This window comes from Strigops habroptila, chromosome 10 (genome assembly GCF_004027225.2).
Source record: "Strigops habroptila isolate Jane chromosome 10, bStrHab1.2.pri, whole genome shotgun sequence".
NCBI classification, from domain to species: Eukaryota; Metazoa; Chordata; class Aves; order Psittaciformes; family Psittacidae; genus Strigops; species Strigops habroptila.
In genome coordinates, this window is record NC_046359.1 from 4,079,015 (window position 1) to 4,102,108 (window position 23,094).

Consider the following 23,094-nt stretch of genomic DNA (forward strand, 5'->3'; position numbering starts at 1 on the left):
GTATCATTTCTGCTATAGCTAATATAAATCATTGTATTCTATGAGTGGCATTTCTAGGCACATTTCCAAAACACTGTCCCACTGGATATTTTTTACTGTGTAGCCTCAAATTCATTCAAGTGAGCTGATAATACCCTTTGACACAGTTTTCGTGCATTTGAACTGTGATCCAGTGTTCACCAAAATTAGCAATGAAAACTATTGATAATTAGAATATATCTTTTTGTCTCTTGAGAACAGACTTGTGTCTCCCATGAATGCATAAATGCTGTTGTTGAAATACTTTTTGAAACATTTTTTTCAGAATATTAAGCAGAAACTGCCTGCAATGGAAGCTCAGTGCAAAATGGTTACAAGAACAGTGCAACTTGTTACAAAAGAAGTTTCCCAAGAGGAAGTGAATGACATGCATGGAACTTTGACAAGGATCAAAGAGCAGCTGAGCAAGGTTGCAGAATACTTTTTCTACTGTTGTTGACTGTTGAATTAATAAATAGTAAGGTCCCCTACATAAATGCTCACATATATGCATTTGAGCAAATACATAGTTATAGTAACAGCAGATTATAGGAACAATAGATTCAGGGTGGAGAACATGTTACTTCTTTAAGACTAAGATCCTTAAATTTAATACTCTTTTATTTAAGAAGTAATACCTGATCAGGATCAATCTATCTTAAAAGAGGCAGGTAGTGACTATATAAACCCACCTGAAGAGGAAGCTGCTACTTATTGAATTTTTTAACTTTTTTAATAATTATTTTTCTTTAAAATGGCTGAAAGGTTAAGGAGTATTCCTGTGCCCTGCTGTATGAATGCCAGCATCTGCTGTCTCCACTGGAAGAACTGGAGAAACAAATCACACATTTTTATGAATCCCTTGAAAAAGTCAATGAAATAATTTCTATCCTGGATCCTGAAGCACAACCTACAACTGTTCTTAAACAAAAAGCGCAAGTAAGTTTGAAAAACATCTTAGAAAGATCTGCTGCCTCTGAGTATTTGCAGTTTGCTTTCTAGCAATTTGCTTTGCAACGCAGTAACCTGAGTGAATGTTACTTCATAGTCAGACAACAAGCATAGCCTATCTGTAATGTAATCGGAATTCCAATAGCTGATGTGGAAGCTTAATTTGCTGAAAACAGAACTACCTGAAAGGCTTGGGTACATGTCTGTGTCGTTTTTCATAGAAAGCTAGAGCTCTATTTGGGTATAGGACTCTGCATAAGGAGAAAATTGTGTGGTCTGTGTTATTCCATGTAATATTTTGTGTAGTCTATTTGTTGTGATGCTTTGAGCTCATCCCTTTTGTTCTTATTGTCAAAAAATACCTTCCTGTTATTTTGCCAATTTTTTCTCTCATTGGTTCCTGGTCAGGGTGGATATATGTTTTTTTCTTTCAGGATTTGGTAGCTTATCAAGAAAACTGCAAGAAGGATTTGTCCCTGATTGAGAGAAATAGTCAGAGTATCCTGCAGTGTGTGGCTTCGAGTGAATTGTTACAGCATTTCCATCAGACAACATTTCAGAAGAAAGTTACACAAGTTCAGATTACTTTTCAGGTAATTATGTCATACCTTGGTGCATATTTTTGAAAGCTTCTTCATATGCAGTTGATCCATCCTACCGTATCTCCATTTCATCACACTGTAACCACTGTCATAGAGAGCTGTTCTCTCTGGTGTCAAGTTATTAATGAAGGATTTGTCTGCATTAGGTAATAATGGTCAGAGGACTGATGGTCATGTTCTCCATGCAGCTATTTAGAGGTGTGCCTGCCTCAGAGGAACCCAGGATTTAAGGAGAATTTTCACACATCTCAGGCTTCTTTGGAACAAGGAACCTGAAATCCACCTGTTAGGGCTGCACCGGTGTTTGTTTCTCCTGACTTTGTCACCTTGGCTAATTATTTGCTCTTATATTCCCATAATTCTCCTTTCACACAAAGCATGGAAGATGGAAACTTTTTCAAATACTATTATTGCTGGGCTTTGTATTTCTTCAGAAAATGCAGTGGATTGTGAATATAGAAAGTTACAAATACTTGCTTGCATTTGTTAATGAAAAGATGTGTAATTTGGGCTATAATCCTGCTTACCTGTAGAGCTCTATGTTGTTACTAGCCATGATGATATTTTCAGGGCTATTCAGCCCCATTCTAGCCTCACTCTAAAATGAAATTAACTATTATCTTGAAGTCAGATCTCCAGATGTTGGGTTCTATTAGATTTGATTCAGGCAATTATTGTTCAGTATAAAGCTATCTAAGCTGAATTTTAAGCTACAGAAAATTACCTATCAGTAAAAAGCTGTCTCTAAAAGGTGGATTTCAAAATTTCTATTGTATTTTGTGGGTTGTACTTATAAAGATCAGTGGAATTTTACCGTTATTTACAATTTAGAAAATGTTTAAGTTTAGCTTACAATAACAGAAGCAGATACAGTTGTAGCTTGGTAATTTTGCCATGTTAAACAGTAAGTATTCTGTTTTTATAAAGATGGATGGTGATTTATCTCTTTTTGTGTTAGAAAATAAGCCTACAAAACATGGCATAACCATACAAAATGTGGCATAACCAGAGTTAAAATATTTATGGATCTGGAAACAAGCATTTTCTCATGTAATGAGTACACTCCTATATCATTCTACTATTATATACAAATTTTTATCAGGAAACTTTACAAAGGTGTAGGAAGATATGTAAGTTGAGAACTACAGGTTTGATTAGCTCATTGGGTAAAATCATTACAATTCCTTACACCGGGGTTTGTAATCAGTGAGGATGGCAAAGTGCGTTGTTAGTAAGCAGTGTTGGAATTAACTTGCTGTGCTTGAGCTGGTGAACTGTTCATTTCTCCTAGTTAATTTTTTCATTTGGTTATGGAATTATAACCACTGCATAATTCAGTTCACTGGACAGACTACGAAGCACAATGATAGAATAGTTAGGGTTGACAAGGACCTTAAGATCATCTAGTTCCAGCCCCTCTGCCATGGGCAGGGACGCCTCACACTAGACCATGTCACCCAAGGCACTGTTCAACCTGGCCTTGAACACTGCCAGGGATGAAAAGCTGTAACTAAGGTTGCAAAACGAGAGTATTTCATAGTAGCAACTTAGCCACAAAATTTGTTGTCTTTTAACTGGCTTTCTGCCTGGTTTCTTACCTGGCCTACTACTGTGATAATTGTAGAAACCTCCCCCAGGTTAGAAGACCTGCAGCATGGAACTGGTTGAATCCATAGGTCAAACCACCTTCATGTAGATTCATGTAGGAGGAGGTAGTCTGCTACTCCAAAAAATCGAATGGCAAGCTTTTAGCTATACCAGGTGCTTTAGATTTGAAAGCAGGCTTTCAAAACCCTAAACAAATGGCAGAGGCATTCTGAAGGTATCAGAGCCATCTATATTAGATAGCTACCCATTTTCAGTTGAATGAAGGATGGCATTAGCACAAGCCTTAGTGTAAGTATTAAATATGGGGAAAATGGAATCACGGAAATAAGAAGCACTTGTGGATGGCATATATTTGAAAGAGTGACACCAATGGCATGCATTTTTTGTCAGATCATGATGAATGAGAAAATAAAGATCAGTGTGAAAGTGCCAGCTCATTTTCTTTGCTTATAACTCAGAATATGGTCAGGAAAGCTGGTGACTGGAGAAAAAACATAGAAGCAAATAGCCGTTTGATGAAGAAATTTGAGGAATCTAGAGCAGAACTGGAAAAAGTAATACAGATTGCCAATTGTTACTTAAAAGAAAAAGGAAATCCTGAAGAACTTCTCAGGAAACATAGCGTGAGTAAATTCTCTGACCTTCCTTATGGAAATCTCTGAGTGCATGACATACAAGTGAAAAGCCTACTTAACTTTAAAATTGATGTGGATTTCTTTCACTTATAGAAGTTACACAGATCAGGTCAAACTAATGATGATATTGAAAACCAAAAAGGAAAAAAGGTCACCCCTCTTATTGGTGAATGTAAGAAACCAGAAGAGAGAAGAGTCCCTAGAAATAAGGATCAGTTTTGCAAGTAGAGCCATTGGGAGTGAGGACACTAAACTTTGCCAGTCTCATGCGTCCGCTGCCTTTTTTTTTCTTTTTGTTATTTCCCCGATCAATATCTGTCTATATTATAACCATTACTTATGCAGGTAGCTTTAAAATGTATTCTTGTTAAAATACCATCTCAGTGTACTGGTAGAGAAGAAGTTATTTGCTGGACTTTAAATAGGTAGAAATCGTCCTTTCCTAGCTCAAACTTCAGTTCTTCAGTGCAGCACAAGTAACAGAGTGTTAACAGAAGTAACAGAGTGTATTAAGGAACTTCATTTTGGCAAGTTATCATATCAGTAACCAGCTTCATATTCTCACCTTCTCACTTCCCACCTCAACTTCAGGAATTCTTCAATCAGTTGGATCAGAGGGTCCTAAATGCCTTTCTGAAAGCGTGTGATGAACTTACTGACATCCTCCCAGAACAAGAGCAACACAACCTGCAGGAAGCTGTGAGAAAACTCCATAGGCAGTGGAAGGTTAGTGGCATTGAATGGAAATCTCTTAAATTTCTAATTGTTAACTTTGGAATGTTTCTGCATGACCTGTATTTTGAAAAAAATAAGATAAAATAAAAATGTTTTGTATTATTTACCTTCCTGTGCAATTAGGAAGAAAAAAAAAAAGTATTTTACAACATTAGAAACAGTTACACCTAAAAATATCCTTCTGGAAAAGCCCTGTTAAGTGGTCAAAAGTGAGAAATGTGAATTAATTATGAAACTTTAATTTCTTCCCCTACATACAGCCATAATGACACCTGTGTTAAGAACATTTGTTGAGAATAAATAGGTCCTAGCTTTTCTTTACTTTATGCTGGTGTTGGATTATTTCAGTTACTTTCCCAACCTTAATAAAAGAAATTAATAAGAATTCAGGCTATCAGTTTAAATTGTGTCTTCAGCCAAAGACTCTAACAACTGAACAAACACTGCCCATATACTATGGAATTTTTCTGCCTGCTATAGCATGTTGCAGGTCAAAGCCAATGTGATGGATAAGTGTTTTCTCACTATCATGCAAACAGGAATCTCTGGAAGCAGTTGTGAACATAGTTTCACTATTATTGTTTGCTTTATTATTTTATACAGGAAATATTTGGTATGTCTTGTCAAGAATCAAAATGTCTCTGTAATGTGCATACATATTTCTGGTCCCCAAAACTTATATCTAAGAGATACTGGTATCACAGTTGCTTTATTTACTTAAATAAATATAGAGAACCCCCCATCTGTCCATGCATATATAAGTTTATTTTCTTTATTAGGAGTTTTAGATAATTTATTTGTAGTAACATCACACTGAAGTAATGGGAGTAGTGTTTTATCTCTGTGTTTGTTTATTGCCCATGTGGGTGCATAGGATCTTCAAACAGAAGCCCCATATCATTTGATCCACTTGAAGATTGAAGCACAGAAAACCAAGTTCCTTGTCACGGTGGAGGAGTGCAGAGCTGAACTAGCTCGACAGAACAAGGTGCTGTCAAGAGAAGGCAATGAAAGGATGATCGAGGAACACATGGTACGAATTATGTGCCACCACGTGGGCATTTACAGAAATACATTTCAATGTCAATAATAAACAGAGGGTCTGACCAACTCCTAATCCATCAAAAACTCTGTGCAGAACTAAATCATACAATACTTGGGGCCTTTAACAAAAATTGTGATTCGGGCTTAGTACAATTTGTAACAAATATCTAGATATGCTTTGTGATTTCTGCCAGTTAGTATTTTTATTGTATTTTCTGCTTTGTCTCCGGTCAGTTGTTCTTCGGCGACAAGGGACCTTACCATCTGTGTGAGAAAAGGCTACAAAGGATTGAAGAACTGTGCCAAAAACTGCCAGTTACTGATCCAGTGAGGGCTACATTGGAAAGCAGCCAACGAATCCTGAAGGAGCTCAAATCCCAGATAGACAGCACATACGTAAAGCTAACAGAGCACTCGGACACCTGGAAGGGCTATAAGAAAAGGTTTCAGCTCAATTGCTAACTGGGTCTTGTAGAGCCTTACGTGTGGTCACTCCTCTAAATGTCATCATAGATCAGTACCACATAAAGAATGATGAAGCTGTGTTGTCAGCTTCAGGTAGAAAACTATGATTCCTGTAGTAATTCCACAAATCATGGTGGGGTTTTGAGTGGATTTTTTTTTTCCTTTTTTTTTTTTGCTTAAACTTAGAAGGTTACCATTTGGTGGTGCATTTTTTGTCTTTTTTCCTTGTTCTGCATTATGTGATGTTTTATTTCAGATTTTCTGAATTGGCAAATTGGATTTCATCAACAGAAAGAGAGCTAAGGAAGATAAAGGAAAGTGTCAATGATACTGCCAAATACAAGCAATGTAAAGCATCTGTGGGGGTGAGCCCTTGGCTTATATTCTAACAAAGCTATGGTCATTGCTACTGGGACTCCAGATAAAACTGTAGTAGTGCAACTGTTTTACTCTGGAGACCACAGTAGCTCTGCTGATTCATGGTATTCTTAAAAACATTTCCAGGAGAATGTTCCACATTGCAACAAAGTGTGGCATAAGTTCCTACTTTTAATAATTTAGATAATGGAAGGTCCCTTTACCTGTGTATTCAGAACATCCAAAATACAGAAGCAGAATAAATACCTGCCTCTCATCCTGCTGCACATGCATTTAAAAGTGCTGTTCAAAGAAAAGCCAAAATTTCCGGACTGGAGGTTTCTGAAGGATCAAGTTACTGTCTTACACTCATAGAAATCTATAATAAAAATTCTCTTCTACAATAGTATAACAGGGGAGGCAAAGATACTACCATTCGCTGTTATATTGGTGACTGGTAACAGAAATGGTAGAACAGTTGAGCCATTTGGTTAAATTAGTTTTAGGCAATAACAGATTGTGTCATTTGGGACCTAGCTTAACCCTTATTTCTTTTTTTATTTCGCGTACTAAGAGCAGAAATACAAATGTCACATACTGTAGGAGATTGCGTGAAAGTTAACAGGTTAACTGTGCAAAGAAACATACTTCTGTTTCAAAAATTCTAATTTACGCATGCAGTTTCACTGCTGGCAACTTCTCATCAGCACTGGCACAAAGATATAAATGAACTACTGAGTGAAAAGAGGGGAGGAAAGAGCTATTTAAATAGGGAAAAACATACACACAAAACCTAGCACATGAAATTTTGTGTTTGGGAAAGTCAGCATTTAAGATTTAAATGGTAATTGAGAAATTTGGTTAAATATATATACATGGTATCTACCATCTATCTGTAGAAAAAATGTTAGTTTGTAGGGAAAAAATGGTCTACTACTACTACCTATTAAAGAATATTCTAATAAGTAGTAGTGAAGTAAAGCCTGTGGACCAAATGCAAAAATGTAGCCTTTAACTGGAACAGAATCAGATAGGGTTTCCAAATAGAAAAATATGGTAGTATGTTTACACTACTAATTGTTGAACTGATACTATGAATGCCACTCTTTAGTGTATTTTGTTTATTTGAAGAAAATAGCTTTTAATTCTTTCATAGGAAATTCGGAAGCATATTAAGAAGCAAGGAGAAAATCACAGCTGGCTGAAATCTAGACTTGCTGTTTTGACCACAGTATGTCCTGATTTGGAGGCCAAAGAGACAGAGGATGAGCTTTGTAAACTTTCCAGTGACTTCAAGGGACTCCTAGATTTGCTGGCTGAGGTACAGTATGAGAGACACAAAACCTCTCCATTTACAGTGTCACATGAAATGACATCAGTCATGGCTTCACAGGCATAAGTTCCCTGCTGTGTTTTTTTAATTAAACTGCAAGGATTCAGCAATGAAAAACTCGTTTGTACTCCCTGGGTAGCAAAGCCTTGAGAGTAGCAGGCAAAAACTACTGATATTATTATAATGGAGCTTTTGCCTTTGCAGGATTGGAAAGCATCATAGTAAATGTTTATGGAATCAAAATGTCAGGATTTTTAGAGGCAAAAAGTAGTTTTCTAAAATGAGCTTATACTGAACATTGGCAAAACTATCATGTACATCAGCTAGTGGATATAGAATTTGGCTTTAGTCTTCATTTGTGTATCATCTTTTATGCTGAATTAATAAAGGAACTACTGTGAGGTAGTTTCAAATCATTAAGGATGTGCAGTGATCATGCAGTGATTTGCAGGAGAAGGCTGTAGTTTTCTGAGGTCTGAATGATAATGAGGATAAAGGAGATCAGGATAGAGAAAGACTTCAGACTTCAAATTCCACTGTTAATGTCAGTTCTTGTGGAGGCTTGTAGGTGTTCCAAATGTATAAAATTTCCACGTATTTATTGAAACTTCTCTAAATATCCATGGTTTGAAAATTCTGTTTGAAAAGTTGGGGCAATCAGTGTTCTGATTTCCAGGTGACTGCAAAAAATTTAAGATACTATCCTTTTTTTTTAATCTTTTTTTTTGTTGTTGTTGTTGTTTTGATATGTTAAAGTACTTTTGCTTTTTGTTTCCTCTAAAAGTCAGAACTAAGGGGAACACAAGTTCATGAAGGTAAAAAAAGATGATGAGAGTTAGAATCTAAACTTGTTTTGAATCTAAATGGCACTTTAAACTATAGTTAAAAGATTGCTGATTCTTAGAAGTCTGAATACGCTTTACAGCTAAATTTGCAGCTTAATCAGATGGGTGAGATTGTTTAGCCAAGGACTGATGCTGGGTATTTCCAGAGTTCAGCAATGTTTTTTTGGAGAGTAAAGACTAAACATTTATATAACAGGAAAGAGAATGGCTTGGATCTGAATGACTGTCCAAAGTGAATATAGACAAGAAAGAAAGGAAAGGGGGGAAAAAAGAAAGGAGTTTCTCTGTTCTAGAATACTTCCTGGTTAAAACCTTAAAACACAGGAACTGTCTGAGGAACAGTCTGTACTGAGAATCAGCTACAAGTAGTTAGCAGAATCGTACAAGGGGGAAAGAACTTGCTGATATGTTGAATAAATATATGTTTACATCATAAATTTCTGCAAACTGGATATTCCACCACATGCATAATGCGGTCCATAAAACCAGGGTAACAGGGCATTTAAATATATTTGTGATTCACCAGTGTTTTGCTCAAGAAGGTCCAAAAGTTAACAAGATTTTTTGTGTGTTGAGTAGCGCGGGTGTTTCACAATCTGGGTCAGCTTGCAAGGATGAGCACAGCATATATTTTCTAAGTGATCACTAATATGTGGCTGTCACAGACAGCCGTTTACCATATGGCAGTGTAATAGGGAGTATGTCTAAACAAAACAAAGATCTCCTTGGTCACATTTTAAATCTGCAGTCACTCTTTCGCTGTAAAGTTAAAGGTATCAAGAATGCTGGAGACAAAATTGGTTTGAATTTAGACAATTTACTACATTTTTTTGAAAAAGTGTTCTAAATATAAATATGCTCTTAAAATACAGAGTCTTTCAACATGAAATTCTTAAACTTATCTGTAATTGTAGATTGAAAAGACTGTAGGCACTCTTGGAGACTGTGTCCAGTACAAAGAAGAAGTTAAAAGTGCAATTGAAGAGTTAATCAGCAATTCTAAAGAAGCCCAAGCAGAGGCTGAAAAGATCCTGGATACAGAAAGTTTATTACAAGCTCAGCAACTACTACTTCATCATCAGGTAAGGCAAATATTCATGTCCATATCCATTTTTTTTTTTCAAGATAGAATTTATGTAATTACAAAATTTTATTATGTCCATTAAGATAACTCTTTTTATTTAAACTTGGGGTAGTTATAAGGGAAACAGTCTCATATGGCCTAGTATTGATTTGTTCGAATGAAAAAATACTGAGTATTTTTTAAATGTTAATGCTCAAAGGTGAGCTTGTTTTTCAACTTTTATTGAATATCCTTTTATTTGACACTGGTTTTTTGGACACAGAACACCTGAAAACCAAGCTTCATTTACTTGAAGTTTGCATGTCAGATTTGCTCATGGTAAATTGGTCCCAATCCTGGTTTTGGAAATTTCTTTACTTCAGCAGCTTTGATGTGGCCCCAACTCTAAATGCCAGAGAGAAGGTGTACCTTTAGCTTCATCTCCTCCTATACATAGCTGCTACAGTAACAGATGGGCCTCCAGTCTGTAGGAGTAGAACGAGAGGCTTTTTATGCACTGATAATAGATTAAAACGTCTACAGGCTACAGTAATAATAAACCATATGGGTTGTGTACAGCAAGAATCATGGGGTTAAATATGGGAAATTAACTTTGAGGCCTGCTCAAAGCTGATAATAATTTACTGTCAATATTTGGGCATTATATACGTGTTTTATATTAACATCTGTTTCTGTAAGGTCAGACACGTCTAACTCTCTGACCAAGCAATACTATGTCTTACCCATGTATTATCTAAACTCTTTGGTGTTTGTAGAAGCTATTGTATGTGTTGTGGCTTGGTTTTGTTCTTTAAATACTCTACATTCCTTATCTGACCATATGAGAGATAGTAGGAATAGTAAACTTCTCATTGAGTTCTGAGACTCTTCTTCTTCTTTTGATATGGAGTCTGTTAAAGTAAAAACAGGCTTCGACAAGAACCTGAAGATACCAGAGTAGAATTGAGCAGGGAGCTGTGAGCTTATCTAGCAAGGCTGGCAATGAGTCAGGCATGTTAGGAAAGGAGATGAGATGTTGTCTTAGGAGTTTCTGATAGTACTACAAAGCAAAATGCATCAAGGAAAGAGTTATGCAACTTGGCCATCCCTCTAATGCTCTCTAATAAAGGTTGATATATTGCTTTGGTCAATCTGAGTCTACAGCCTGTGCCTTAAAGAGTGCAGAGCAGACCTGCAGGCTTCCGGGCAGTCGTAAGGAATACATCCACCTGTGCTTACTGCTGCAGTTACTCAGGTGCTGTGACTTCTGTTTTCTGAAATACTGCTTTGGAAAAATGGCCACACTGTCACTCTTTCTCTCCCATTTGTATGCCACAAAAGGTGTATATACATTTTGGAACCCAAGGCATGTACTTGATGAGTATATAAGACTGTCAAGAATACTTGCCACAGTTCATCAATTTGTCTGTTGCTCTCACTGCATAACCCTGCAAAAGCAGAAAGTAGTTTCATTGTGGCAGTTTCCCAAAGAAACTAAATAGTCTAATAATTCCTGTTGGATCAATCTTTTTAGCAAAGGACAAGGAGACTCCGTGCAAAGAGGCAAGATGTGCAACAACAGATTTCCCAAGCTAAACAGTTGCAGATTGATGGTGGGCTGCCCAGCACAATGCAAGAGGATTTACAAAAGTTAGAAGAAACATTGGAGAACATACAACAGACTATGGAAAAACGTGAAGAGCAACTGCAGGTGGGTCCTTTACAAGTGGAAATAATAAACCATGCTTTACTTTTTTTCAACTTAGTAGGGAAAAAAAAAAAAAAGAAAAACACCCAACAAAACCCCACATTTTGTAATGTAAAAAGTCCGAGCTCACTTTCTCACCTCTGAATCTTGGTCCTTGGGGTTTCATGATCAGTACCTCCATTAAAACTTCTTGAAGCTGCATAACTAATAAAGAAACAGTATTTTGTTTTGACGTGTTTAAAAGTCTGAGCTGTTCAGTCAAAATAGATATTTTAAATAATATATGTGTGACTTAATTTTTAGACAGGCTGTCTCCCTTGGTTACTAGAGATGACATAGCCCTTTAATTGAGAGTCCTTAGGCTATTGGATTGATAATACCTGATGTTCTGCAAGTATAATCCTCACAAGTATTGTGTGAGATACATGCTGTCATCCTAAATTTAAAGAAAAAAAAAAAAGTCACAGAGAAATCAAATGGGTTGCTCCAGGTTGCCTACCTAATCACTGATTGAACTGGGATCATAATTTATAGCTCCTTGCACCTGTATCTGAGTTATTCTTTACATTTCTCTAAGCAGAATGGTAATTCAGCTGCCCAGTATTCCAAGCAAATGTTTAAAGTCATCAAAACTATTTCCCGCGATAAACACACAATTAAAAACATCATCAATACAGCTCAAGTAACTTCTTAATGTAAGAATTTATCATTGAAACAATTTTTTTTTCAAAGGAATCCCATATATAAAGTCATAACTCAGGCTTTGTTTTACTTCAGAATCAAAAAAATACTTGTTTATGCTGTCAGAATTCTTGTGACTGGTAATTAAATGCTGAATGTTAATCAAAATTCTACATTATGAGAAAAGAACAGATAGATTCCTATCTGTGAGTTTCCTATGAGTAGGGATTTTCTTCTACCATTTAACTGTAATTTATGACATTAGAGACCTTGAAAATCCCTTTGGGTATTGTTGACTACCTGTCACCATAAGCATAAGTATTGGCATTTATTACTTCAGACTTCTTTTAGGACATTCAAATATAAGACTTCAATATTTCTGGCACCTTGAAGAACAGTGGTTTTTTGCACAACGCAGCATGAATCAGTCAAAATTCAAGAGAAAATTTTCTTTTTATTGGGTTCAGAATAGTTTTGTCTGTTGAGTAGATGGCATCTCAGGTGAAATTGTTTTATTTTATGCCAGTTTTTTGTCTTTTTTCCTTCTTCAGTAACTTAAAATTCTTTTTTTTTCTCCCCTTTGGTCTTTTTGTCTTTGTATTCCTGTTTTGGGTTTGTTTGTGTATTTGTTTTGCAGGTCACAATAAATAAATGGGAGCAGTTCGAAAGAGACAAAGAAACAGTAGTAAAATATCTCAATCAAGCAAGCTCTGCACTTGAACGTATCTTAAACTTTAGCAGTTTAGAGAGCCTCTCCTCAGAACTGGATCAGACAAAGGTATTCACTGTGTGAAATAGAGGAACTGAGATATCTTTCTGCCTTGCTTGTAACATGTAGTGGGCATATTGCCTTCAATTTTGCATGGATTCCCGTTAATGCTGGTGCAAATTGCATATACGGAGGAGAGACTGCATAAACTGTTTATAGGCAAAAAGTTATTTTATGAAAATATGAAGAATTGCTCAAGATCTGCATCTGAAGCACACGTATGGAAGTTAAAATGACTTTGAGGACTTCTCATTTTATGCTCAATAATTATCTATACTAGTAAACTAAACCATGTCAAGTACTGGCATATCAACATCAATAGAGTGCTCTTTGGCAAGGTTATGTGGATTGTGCCAACTGTCACTTTTTTTGCCCTGGGAGAAAAAGGAGAGATTTCTACAACATGGACATGAGCCATAACTTGCCACTTGTCATTCGTTAGTAACACAGAATTATCCAGCCCATTTTATTTGCTAATATAGAAGCAATAGTAGTGATTTACTTTCCCAAGTGCCATGCTTTTCACACTGGTTTTACCACTTGATTAATCTGATACTAAATTCTATATATCTTGGTTATGCTTATCCATTGTTCTCGTGTATAGGTTTAATATTTGTGGCAGAAAATAGTTGCTAAACAAAGTGAGAGTACAAGCTATGAGATACTGAAAAATCCTCTCTGTAAAGGGTAAGATGTAAAGATTAAATAAAGATGCATATAATCTTCCACAATTCACCGATAAATTTATTGAAAAGTAACAGAATAAATGGATTGGTCGAGCTAAAAACTTTTGGAGATACAGTTTCCCTTGCTAAATTTTATTCAAGCTAGTTTGCTTGAATAAACATTTCTTAACTGCAACATGAAAATAACTTTCTTCAGATACTGTTTTTATGTGTCTACACATTTAAAACATGTATGTAGGAAACATATACTTTTTCCAAGCACAAACATTGGAGAAAAATATTTTGTGTAAATATAGGAAATTGTTCATAGTTGTATTAATGTATCTTGCACCCTTACAGGAACTTTCTAAACAGACTGAAGCAATGGCAGTGCAGGCTGAGAATCTGGTGAAGAATTCTTCTGAGATACAGCTTGGTTCAAAGAGCAAGCAGTTCCTTCAGCAGCAGGCAAAATCAATCCAAGAACAAGTAAAAAAAGTGGAAGCTACTCTTGAAGAAGAGTATGTTCTTAACAAGTCCTAATATTTATTATCCACTATAGGATTGTATCAGATTTCTAGAATACCTTATCAGCATTTTGTGTTGTCTCAGCTCTGTCATTTACAGCTTGCCGTGGCATAGCAACCAGGTTATAGTACCAAATATGTCATAAGAGTATGTGCAAATAAACAAAATCATTTTTTATAATACATAAGTTATAAAACACTGTTAGTTACATTTAGCCTGTCACTTATCTTTAAGGCCCAATCTTGAGATGAAGGGATAATTAAACTAATTCTTGAGGTACTAGACCCTTTTAGAAAGAGTGCAAGTATGAGAACAGCACAGTTACCATATTTGCCTCAGTTTTCAGTATTCCACTTTGTCCACAGGAATGTCAAGAAAGTGCCTTCATCTTAGCTGAATGCCCCGATTTTATTTCATGGGCAATGTCAAAAGCTGCTTCTGCTGCTGCAAAGAACAAAGGCATCATATGCCAAATTTTGTTTAAAAATTGGAAGTTCAAACTCCAAGAAAATGTTGTTAAATCTTGTAACTATTTGGAGCTTTTTGTATCTGTAAAAATTTCATCCCTTTTCTCAAGTGAGTAACTCTGTTACTGAGCTCATGTTACTCAACTTCAGTTGTTGCTATTCTCATTTTATCTATATACACATACATTGATATGCGTGTATGAAATTAGTATTTTTGCATATACTTAATCCAGTACAGAAGTCATGGGTATATGTGCCAATTCTGTGTTGTCTTACTGGAATTATTATGTAGGATAATCTGACGTATAAGTTTAAGCAGGTACCACAACCTCTATCTGAATATGAGAAAACAGCAATGCCCCCACGACTAGTTTCCCCCTACTGACCATTGTCTTATTAATCTGACCAATTAGATGCCATTTTTTTCCCAATGTAAAAGAACAGTTGTAAACCAGAACAACTAGCCTATGCAGCAGATGTAACTTTCTGATTATTGGTGGTCTAAATTTTACATAACACTTTGTCCAACATGTTTCCATTATTTGTCCATTAATGTCTCCATTATTTCTACCATATCTTAGTGAATACTTTATACATAATTTTCTCCAACATTAGAGAGAAAACTAATGTGATTTTTCAGTTCAAGAAATTCACCTGTCCAACAGTGAATATTCACTTTTTTAATAATGTAATCTATTTTTAAATGAAAGCCATCATGGATATCGCGTTTTAACGTAGATATGAAATAGGTTTTAGTTGAATGTATTGATTATAGAGAATGTTTTTGATACTGTGACAGATAATAAAAAATAAATCCCTTCTGCCAAACAGGCAAATATATACAACTCTCTATAGTGAATCTACAGAACATATAATAAGTGTGTAAGGGTTATGTTGTAACTCACATCATCAATAAAAATCTTGGCTGAGTAATTTTAAGTGCAGGTATTCCAAATACATATGGTACATACAATGCCAACAAACAGGAAAGAGAAAGAAAAATTTGAGCAGCTCTCCATAGTTAGCTATAGAGCAAACTTAGTCCATCTGTTTCCCAAGTAGATCATGCATAGCTGTGCAGTGTGTTTGGGACTATATTCTTTACAGTCTGTAGCTTCCTTACAACTGTAAGGAAAGCAGATACAAAGGCAAAGGATTTTCAGTCATTGTGCCACTGATTTGGTCCCTCAATTCTGATTTCCAGCTGTATTTTCTTGGGTTGCACTTGAGAGAAATATTTTTGCACTTTATTTTCCTACAATAACTTGAAAATTAATACACTCTTGCCAGTAAGTGGCTGTTGAGTTTGCTATTTTTTTTTTCCTTTATTTTGGAAAAAAAAAAAAAAAAAGAAAAAAGAAAAAAGAAAAAGACCAATTTTTACATTTTTAGACTGCATCTTTTCTTAAAGCTTCCTCTAGCTTTAATAAGGTGGAATAAAGAAATGAAACCAAAAACTTTTTAACATGGAATGGTTTTTAAGGCTATATTTAAAAGGAAAATGTATTTTGGAATTTCATAATATTCAGACTTCTCTGCTGAAATTTTAATATTTTCAGTCAAATAGAAAATGCATGTTTTGTAAGCTGCGTATAGGGCCTGCATTAGCACTGGTTTCTTTACAATGATTTGAAAGGAGCAGAAACTTGTTTACTGGAAGTCAATCCTGCTAGGCCTTACGAAAGTGTTGGACTTACTTGTGACCAAAAAGAAGGGTGCTTTGTTTGCTATCCAAGATAGATGAGAATACATCATAATCTGTCTCTGTTTAACATACCTATAATGTATGTTTCAAAGAATATAAATCTATTAACTTTAAGTTAGTTGAGTATCTGTCATTGATTCTTTGGCTTGATATTTAATACTGCCTCAGAAAATACCACCTTCCTATAAGATGGGAAGATTGCTGTTATAAAAAAAGTAGTTTAATAAAGTAGTCAAGACTCTATCTACATCCACAATACACTGGTTTTATTCATTCTGTTCTAGTGACTAAATTACTAACATCTATGCACTCAATTATCTCAATTTTTAGACATCTCATATAATCATAATTCCATATTATTTCATAGAAATCATATTTATGTAACTTTTCCTTTTCTTCCTGCTATGATGAGATTCTTGATGTACAGCTGATGAGTGAAGCTGTACTGCGTTTCACCTCTTGCTGTCTCCTCTATGGCTAATACAATTGTTTGACTTTGAGTGCAGTCTGAGAGAGAAGAGCCGAGTTTGAATTTAGGCACACCACTGAGTCCTCTAAAACCTGGAGTTTTTAAAATGACCCTTCTGTAGATTGAATAACTTACATTTTTATTCTAGAAGGAATATGGGCAGCTTCATTATATTAAACTGTTTATTCTCTCTAATTAATTTGGTTAATTTTAGTATTAAAAGCATGGAAATGGTGAAAAACAAGTGGGATCATTTTGGCAATAATTTTGAAGCTCTGTCCATCTGGATAGCTGAACAAGAAAAAGAACTGGAAACTTTGGAAACATCATCATCTCCTTTGGACATACAGATGAGCCAAATCAAGGTGATTAGTTCTTGTTATGTTTAGCATTAAAAGCCCATTTGTCTGTTATTTTGCTAGAAGCCAAAGGGGAGAACAGACATTTTACGTGTCTCAGAACTACCACGATAATGAATATACTGAGCAGTAAAGTTTTGCATAAACCGAAGGAAAATTCTGACAGGCTGCCTTGTCCTTTAGTGTTTAGTTTACATATATTGAGCCTTTTTGTGTATGGTTAAAATATTTAATTTATAATTTTCTTATTTTTTGAGTAATCTCAACTGGTGTGCAAAATAGCTACATAAATACAAGGTGTATAAAGCTTCTTTATTTTAAAACGTGCATCAGCTAGTGGATATAGAACTTGGTTTTAATCTTGCAAGCTAAAGATATAACTTGATTTATGTACCTTTTATGCTGAAACAATAAAGAAACTATTGCTCTTGGTAGCTTGCAAAACTACATACCATTTGTTGCTATTATATTTACACTGTCTTAAATTCTGTGTACATTCCTGTAGATATGTAGTGGTTTAGTTTTTTATTGCTAACTAAAGGTGCATATTGTCTTCAAGCATTGCATTTCAAGGGCTGACTTGATATCCTCCTACAAATAAAAATGTACCTTCTCTGAAACTGCATGTTTCTAAGAGGACAGAGTTTTTCATTACGCAGTGACCACCATCATTTTCTTTATTCTGTGACCTACTTGCTCTTCAGAAAGTGCAGAAGTGTACAGCTGCTTGCAGTGGTGGGCCAAATTGACAGTATGTATTTCCAAAGTATCCCATAAGGCACTTGTTTCATGTGACAGAAACAGTTTAGCAGCAGGTTTTCCTGTTCTTAATCTGATCACATCTTTACATACACCAAATAAATAAGATCTCTTGGTTTCATCATTGAAGAATAAAACAATGTTTGAGTTCTTGCTTTATTGCCATAGCAACTAAAAACCATCTTCTTTGTGAAATAACATATGCACACTTATCCCACTGGCATACATTGTCATTTTATGTTGCTTTTCAGTAGTTAGGGGTTAGGATTCCAGTGTTGAAGATAGACAGAAAATAAGTGCATCAAATTATATTAATATGTGTACAGTGTAACTAACAGTTCTTGTCTGTCTAAATGGAGTCTACTTAAGCCCAACTAACCCATTCAGGCCAATTTCCCAGAAAGGCTGTTCTTTGTTATATATGCAGATAAGCAGTAATTTTTACACTGCATTGCAAGTTTCTGAAAATTCCACCATAATTTTTCCTCATTTAAACATCACAACAGAAGGAAAATGGTCAGCAGGTAATGTTTATAACTGTCTGAGTGAACAGACATGAAGTAGAGAAAATCCTCCAGATAAGACCTAGGGCACATCATTGTAGCTTAGGTGAACCAATGAACTGTGGTATGTGAAATGAGTCATCTGACCTCTGTGCATGGGCATAGCTTGAGGTCTTCTTCAGCAGCATTGCTTTGTTCCTGATTTTGAAGAATTAGTTATGTTTTATTTTAAGTTTCCCAATTGGTTACTCTGTGTCACAATGCTAACCAGCATATTTAGTTTATAACTTCTCGTACAACATCTTAGTAAGGAATATTGCAACATGGGGCAAATGCATAAAAAATCCCCGATACCTTGGCTGAACAGATAAAAAACCTGGGGTCAGCCAAATGTAGTTATCGTACATAGTGGTGGTAATAGTCTACTTCTGGTGACATTGATTGCAAAACCCCAATGACTTCAGCAGAGCCAGATTTTCACCTACACATTTCTCCAAAGTTCCTGATGGAACAAAATGACAGTAGTCACAAGTAGTTACCATTGGTGGCAGACTTGCTGAGAGTTTGAAGGCCTCAATTATCCACCTTCTTTTATGTAACCGAGTGAATTTAACAGAATAGCGTGGGAGTAAAAAAGCGCTGCCTCATTTGTATCTGCTGCATTGTTAGATAATTTCAGCTTCAGGGCTGCAAATTCAGTATTTTTCCTCAGCAACATATTCTCATGAAAAAAAAAGATATTTTTTAATCTAAATTAATTCAGAATATATTGCATAAAGAGACACTATAAATGCTTCCAACACCACATTTTTTCTGTACTGTCATCCTGCTAATTCTAGACTGAATTTTACAGTAAGCCACTCCTGAGCTTTATAATGGCAAGAAAAATACCATATTTTTAGCACAATTATAGCAGAAGACAGGCACTTTCTATGATTTTGAGAGTGCGTTTTCAGGAAGGTTTTAGTTGATTTCATCTACATACATATCTTAACATTTTTATATCAGAATGCTATTGCCTATACCAGTTTCAAAGAGCACTCTTTGCTCTTTCAGTTCCCAGTATTATTCACAGCTTCTGAAAAGAACTCCATGGACATGCTGAATCAGGAGAAATTAAAAGAATTCCGTTGTGGAAAAAAATCTTATTTCCATGTTCACTGATGCTTTCTTAATAAATAGCCACTGAATAGGAAACTGTATAAGTTTCTGTCTTGGGTGTTGTAGCTTTCAGGTTTGCCTCCATTTTGCAATAAAAACAAGTGCAAAATAATAGGAAACAGTTGCTGGCATGCAGCTGACAAAATGTAAAGCCAGTCCTAGTTTGTCTTTATGCATTTACTAACTGATGTGGGAGGCAGCTGAGAAGTACCAAAAGTACCATCACCCTTGTGTCATGGTTTCCTATATATATGGTAATGTGGTTCTTTATTTAATCCTCTGCCTGAGGGCACGTTGAACCTGCCTCATAATGTAACTTATCTTATTCTTTATTAAGCCATAGAATTTTAAATTAGAAAATTAAAATAATCTTTATTGTTTTTAAATCATAGCATGTTTTGTTTTGTAAGGGCTTGAAAACTTATTAAACACAAGTAATCAGCTGTTAGGGTTCAGCTCCTTAACAATATTGTTTTCAGTTATACATTTTTTGTCGTCTTGTATTTATTTTGAATCTTTAAAAGAATTGTGTATTAATTTGCTATGAAAATATGAACCATCTTGTCTGCTTATGAAAATATTCACCTCAGCCAATTCTAGTTGCTCTTTATAGATAGTGGTTTTAGGGCAAGCTGTTTTCTAAACCTTTTCCGGTGCAAATTTCAAGAAGAAAAAAGAAATTTACTGGTCATATTGGTTAGTTACTGTTGTAACCACTTATTTCAAGTGGTCAGTGAACTCTCCTCTTCTTTACTTTTTTAATGAAGAATATTATTAGCTTAGGTAAAAGAAGGATGCAGAAAATGTTATTCTGATAATTAAGAAACCTATTATGCGTCTTTATTTACTATTACTTTACATTTTAGGTTATTAATAAAGAAATAGATGGTAAGATAACTGGAATCTCAAAGCTAGAAGAGGAAGCGAAGTCTTTTTCCCAGTTTGTTACCTCTGGAGAATGTGCACATATTAAAGCCAAACTGACTCAAGTCAAAAGGTATTGGGAAGAACTAAGAGATCATGCACAGAGACTGGAAGGAACAATCACAGGGAATGCATCAGCGCAGCAGAAATATGAAGACAGTCTTAAAGAGGTAGACAATGCAATATCTAATGGATTGTTTGCAGCAATTTATACATTTACTCTTTATTTTTCCAAAATTGAATATAAAATATTATAGGATGGGCTAGAATACATGAGTAAGTTTGTAAACTAATTGCAAGACCTCTCTGTAAATTTGTGCTTTGAATGAATTAAAAGGCAGGTTCAGGAAGACACTATAATATACACATTCAAAACATTATGCTTTCTTTTAGAAAACCTAAGTGATTCTTCTGGATATTGCACTAATAAACCACATCCAAACTTCTTATAAACAATTTAACTTCAAATTTGGGTTGTTAGTAGGTCATAAGGAAAATAATTTAAATATTATTATTGTCCCAGTCCCAAGGAGCTGTGCCCAGTTAGCATCTTTTAACTTCAAAGGCACTCAGCACTTCAAAAGCTTAGGATATAATATTCTCTTAGCACTAAATATTTAAGATATTATGTTTAAAGCATCAATTATGTATTTCCTGCTGGTTTTAGACTCTCTGGTTTGCCTTTTCTTCATAGGTGCAGGAGACAGTGTCTGTATTTGAAGCTAAGCTGGCTGAGCCTCTTACATCATGCTCTTCATCATCAGCAACATACGCAGCCCTTCAGGATTACACGGTGAGCATGTGGCCAGAGATTCCTGACACAAATCCGGGGAAACAGTGCCACATTAATCTCCTGACAGAAATGCCAATAACCTCCAGACCAGGGGCTGCCTGATACCACATCAGCCAGGGTTGAGGCAGGAGGAGGCGCCTGTCACAGTGGACAGCGCCAGAGAAGGCTTAAAGCAGGCTTCCTCAGCTATTTCTTTACACCATTTCAGGCAGGTTTGGAGGGTTTTTTTCCCCACTCTAGAGAAAGGAAAGCCTAAAAGCATGAATTAATCCCCCAGTTTCTTGGTTTTGATTTTATGCATCTAAAACATGAAAATAAGAGATTTTTCATCAAGAAACATCTGTTAGACAATTTTTCCTCAAAGATTTTAATGAAACTTGGGTCTTGGTTTATAGAAATCTGTGATTTAAAAAAAGAAAAAAAAAGAAAAAAACCCAACCAACTCCTTGGAAGTTATTTCTCTTGGACAATGCATAGACTGGACAGAATTTCAACTGACAAACTTTTACCTGTGATGCCAGAAATCCACGGGTGTTTGGACTACAAAAAATGCATCCCAAATCTTGGAATTTGGTGTATCATTTTTATCTGTGTCTATAAGTTTGTAATGTATTCTCCCACAAGAAACATTAACTTTCTTCCCAAGAAAATATAATAAAAACTTTTATTCATATGTTCTTGCAGTAAAATACATGTAACTTCTGAACTTAGTGGTAACTACTTGTAAAGGATGTATTCAATGAAGAACTGGCTTGTCTTCTTCAAAAAAGCTTGATACTTGTTGAGGAAAAATATTTTGCATATGGAAAATTTATTCAGACAGCAAATGTAATCATTGTTATTGTTTTTTAAACATTTTGAATATGCTGAGTATGCAATGTAAACTCTTGTCCTTCCTATGGGATCACGATTAAATTGCTGTTTATTACTTATGTTAAACATCAGCAGCTTGTTGCTGTATAATTCACCTTTCCTCCTATATATGGTTTCTTTCATGACTGTAATTATAACCATTACTACTGTTGTTATTACTACACACTTGTGAGTGGGAACTTTAGTGGTCTTAAATTTAAAATCAAAATTTCATTTTGTGTTTTTTGTAACTCATAGTACTTCATTTCAATCATTTTCATATGAACAAGTTTCCCATCTCTCTGGAAATGGCAACACTGTAAAGTCTAGTCAACTTCAGGTGCCATTTCTGTGAGAAAGACCTTTAGGTAATGCTGACAAAACTTCACAATAATTGTTCCCTGCCTCTCGTATGTCATGACATGGCCTGCATGTCTGGCAGTCCTCACATGTTGGACTGAGCTTTTGTACTTACTGTACATGTATAAATTAAAGCAGATCTTAGATAAATGTTAGGGAATTTAGAGCTTTGTCCTAAATGATCATGTCACGTGTCCATTCAGAAGATCTGACCCTTTTATTGCTGACTCTTATCTTTAATACTGTTCTTAGGAAATTCTTTCCCTACTACAAGCTACTTCATTGACGTGCTTGGGGCGTGTATCTAGGATAGATCTGAGTGAAATGTAAGCTATGCAGCAACTTCATGATCTGGTGGATGTAGCATTGCTTCAAACTTTGAGTAGAAGTACAGAATTTTTTCACCATTGTTACCATAGGTCTGTTGTTTATGTATCTGACTTCTGTTTCTTTTACGTGTTCATTAGGACCTTTATCATGCTGTGGAAAAACTGAGCAACACTCTGGCCTCTGTCTCAGTCTGTGCCCGAAAGGTGGCCAACAAAGAAAAAGCTGCTCGGGAGGTTACGGTATTACAGCAGAAATACGAAAAGGTGCTGGCAAATTCTAAAGAGAAACAGACCTTATTAGAGACTCTTCTCTCTCAGTGGCAGAAGTGAGTAGACTCTCATGTCTGTTATGATGGACACAGAGACCTTCTTATGGTTAGTGTGCAAGACTGATGGGTGACTTGAG

At 35.5% G+C, this 23,094-nt stretch overlaps 1 protein-coding gene across 14 annotated transcripts in view; it reads left to right on the forward strand.

Moving 5' to 3' along the window:
* SYNE1 (spectrin repeat containing nuclear envelope protein 1) overlaps positions 1-23,094 on the forward strand; it is a 296,964-nt gene that overhangs the window by 94,571 nt on the left and 179,299 nt on the right. For all 14 annotated transcript variants that reach the window (XM_030498895.1, XM_030498904.1, XM_030498900.1 and 11 more), the window contains 17 exons: positions 305-448; positions 784-957; positions 1,404-1,562; positions 3,638-3,802; positions 4,406-4,540; positions 5,424-5,582; positions 5,828-6,036; positions 6,315-6,423; positions 7,572-7,736; positions 9,508-9,675; positions 11,191-11,367; positions 12,683-12,823; positions 13,840-14,000; positions 16,863-17,013; positions 20,297-20,524; positions 21,049-21,147; positions 22,827-23,014. In XM_030498895.1, coding sequence (XP_030354755.1) covers positions 305-448; positions 784-957; positions 1,404-1,562; positions 3,638-3,802; positions 4,406-4,540; positions 5,424-5,582; positions 5,828-6,036; positions 6,315-6,423; positions 7,572-7,736; positions 9,508-9,675; positions 11,191-11,367; positions 12,683-12,823; positions 13,840-14,000; positions 16,863-17,013; positions 20,297-20,524; positions 21,049-21,147; positions 22,827-23,014 — 2,732 coding nt within the window. The remainder of the gene's footprint in view (positions 1-304; positions 449-783; positions 958-1,403; positions 1,563-3,637; positions 3,803-4,405; positions 4,541-5,423; positions 5,583-5,827; positions 6,037-6,314; positions 6,424-7,571; positions 7,737-9,507; positions 9,676-11,190; positions 11,368-12,682; positions 12,824-13,839; positions 14,001-16,862; positions 17,014-20,296; positions 20,525-21,048; positions 21,148-22,826; positions 23,015-23,094) is intronic.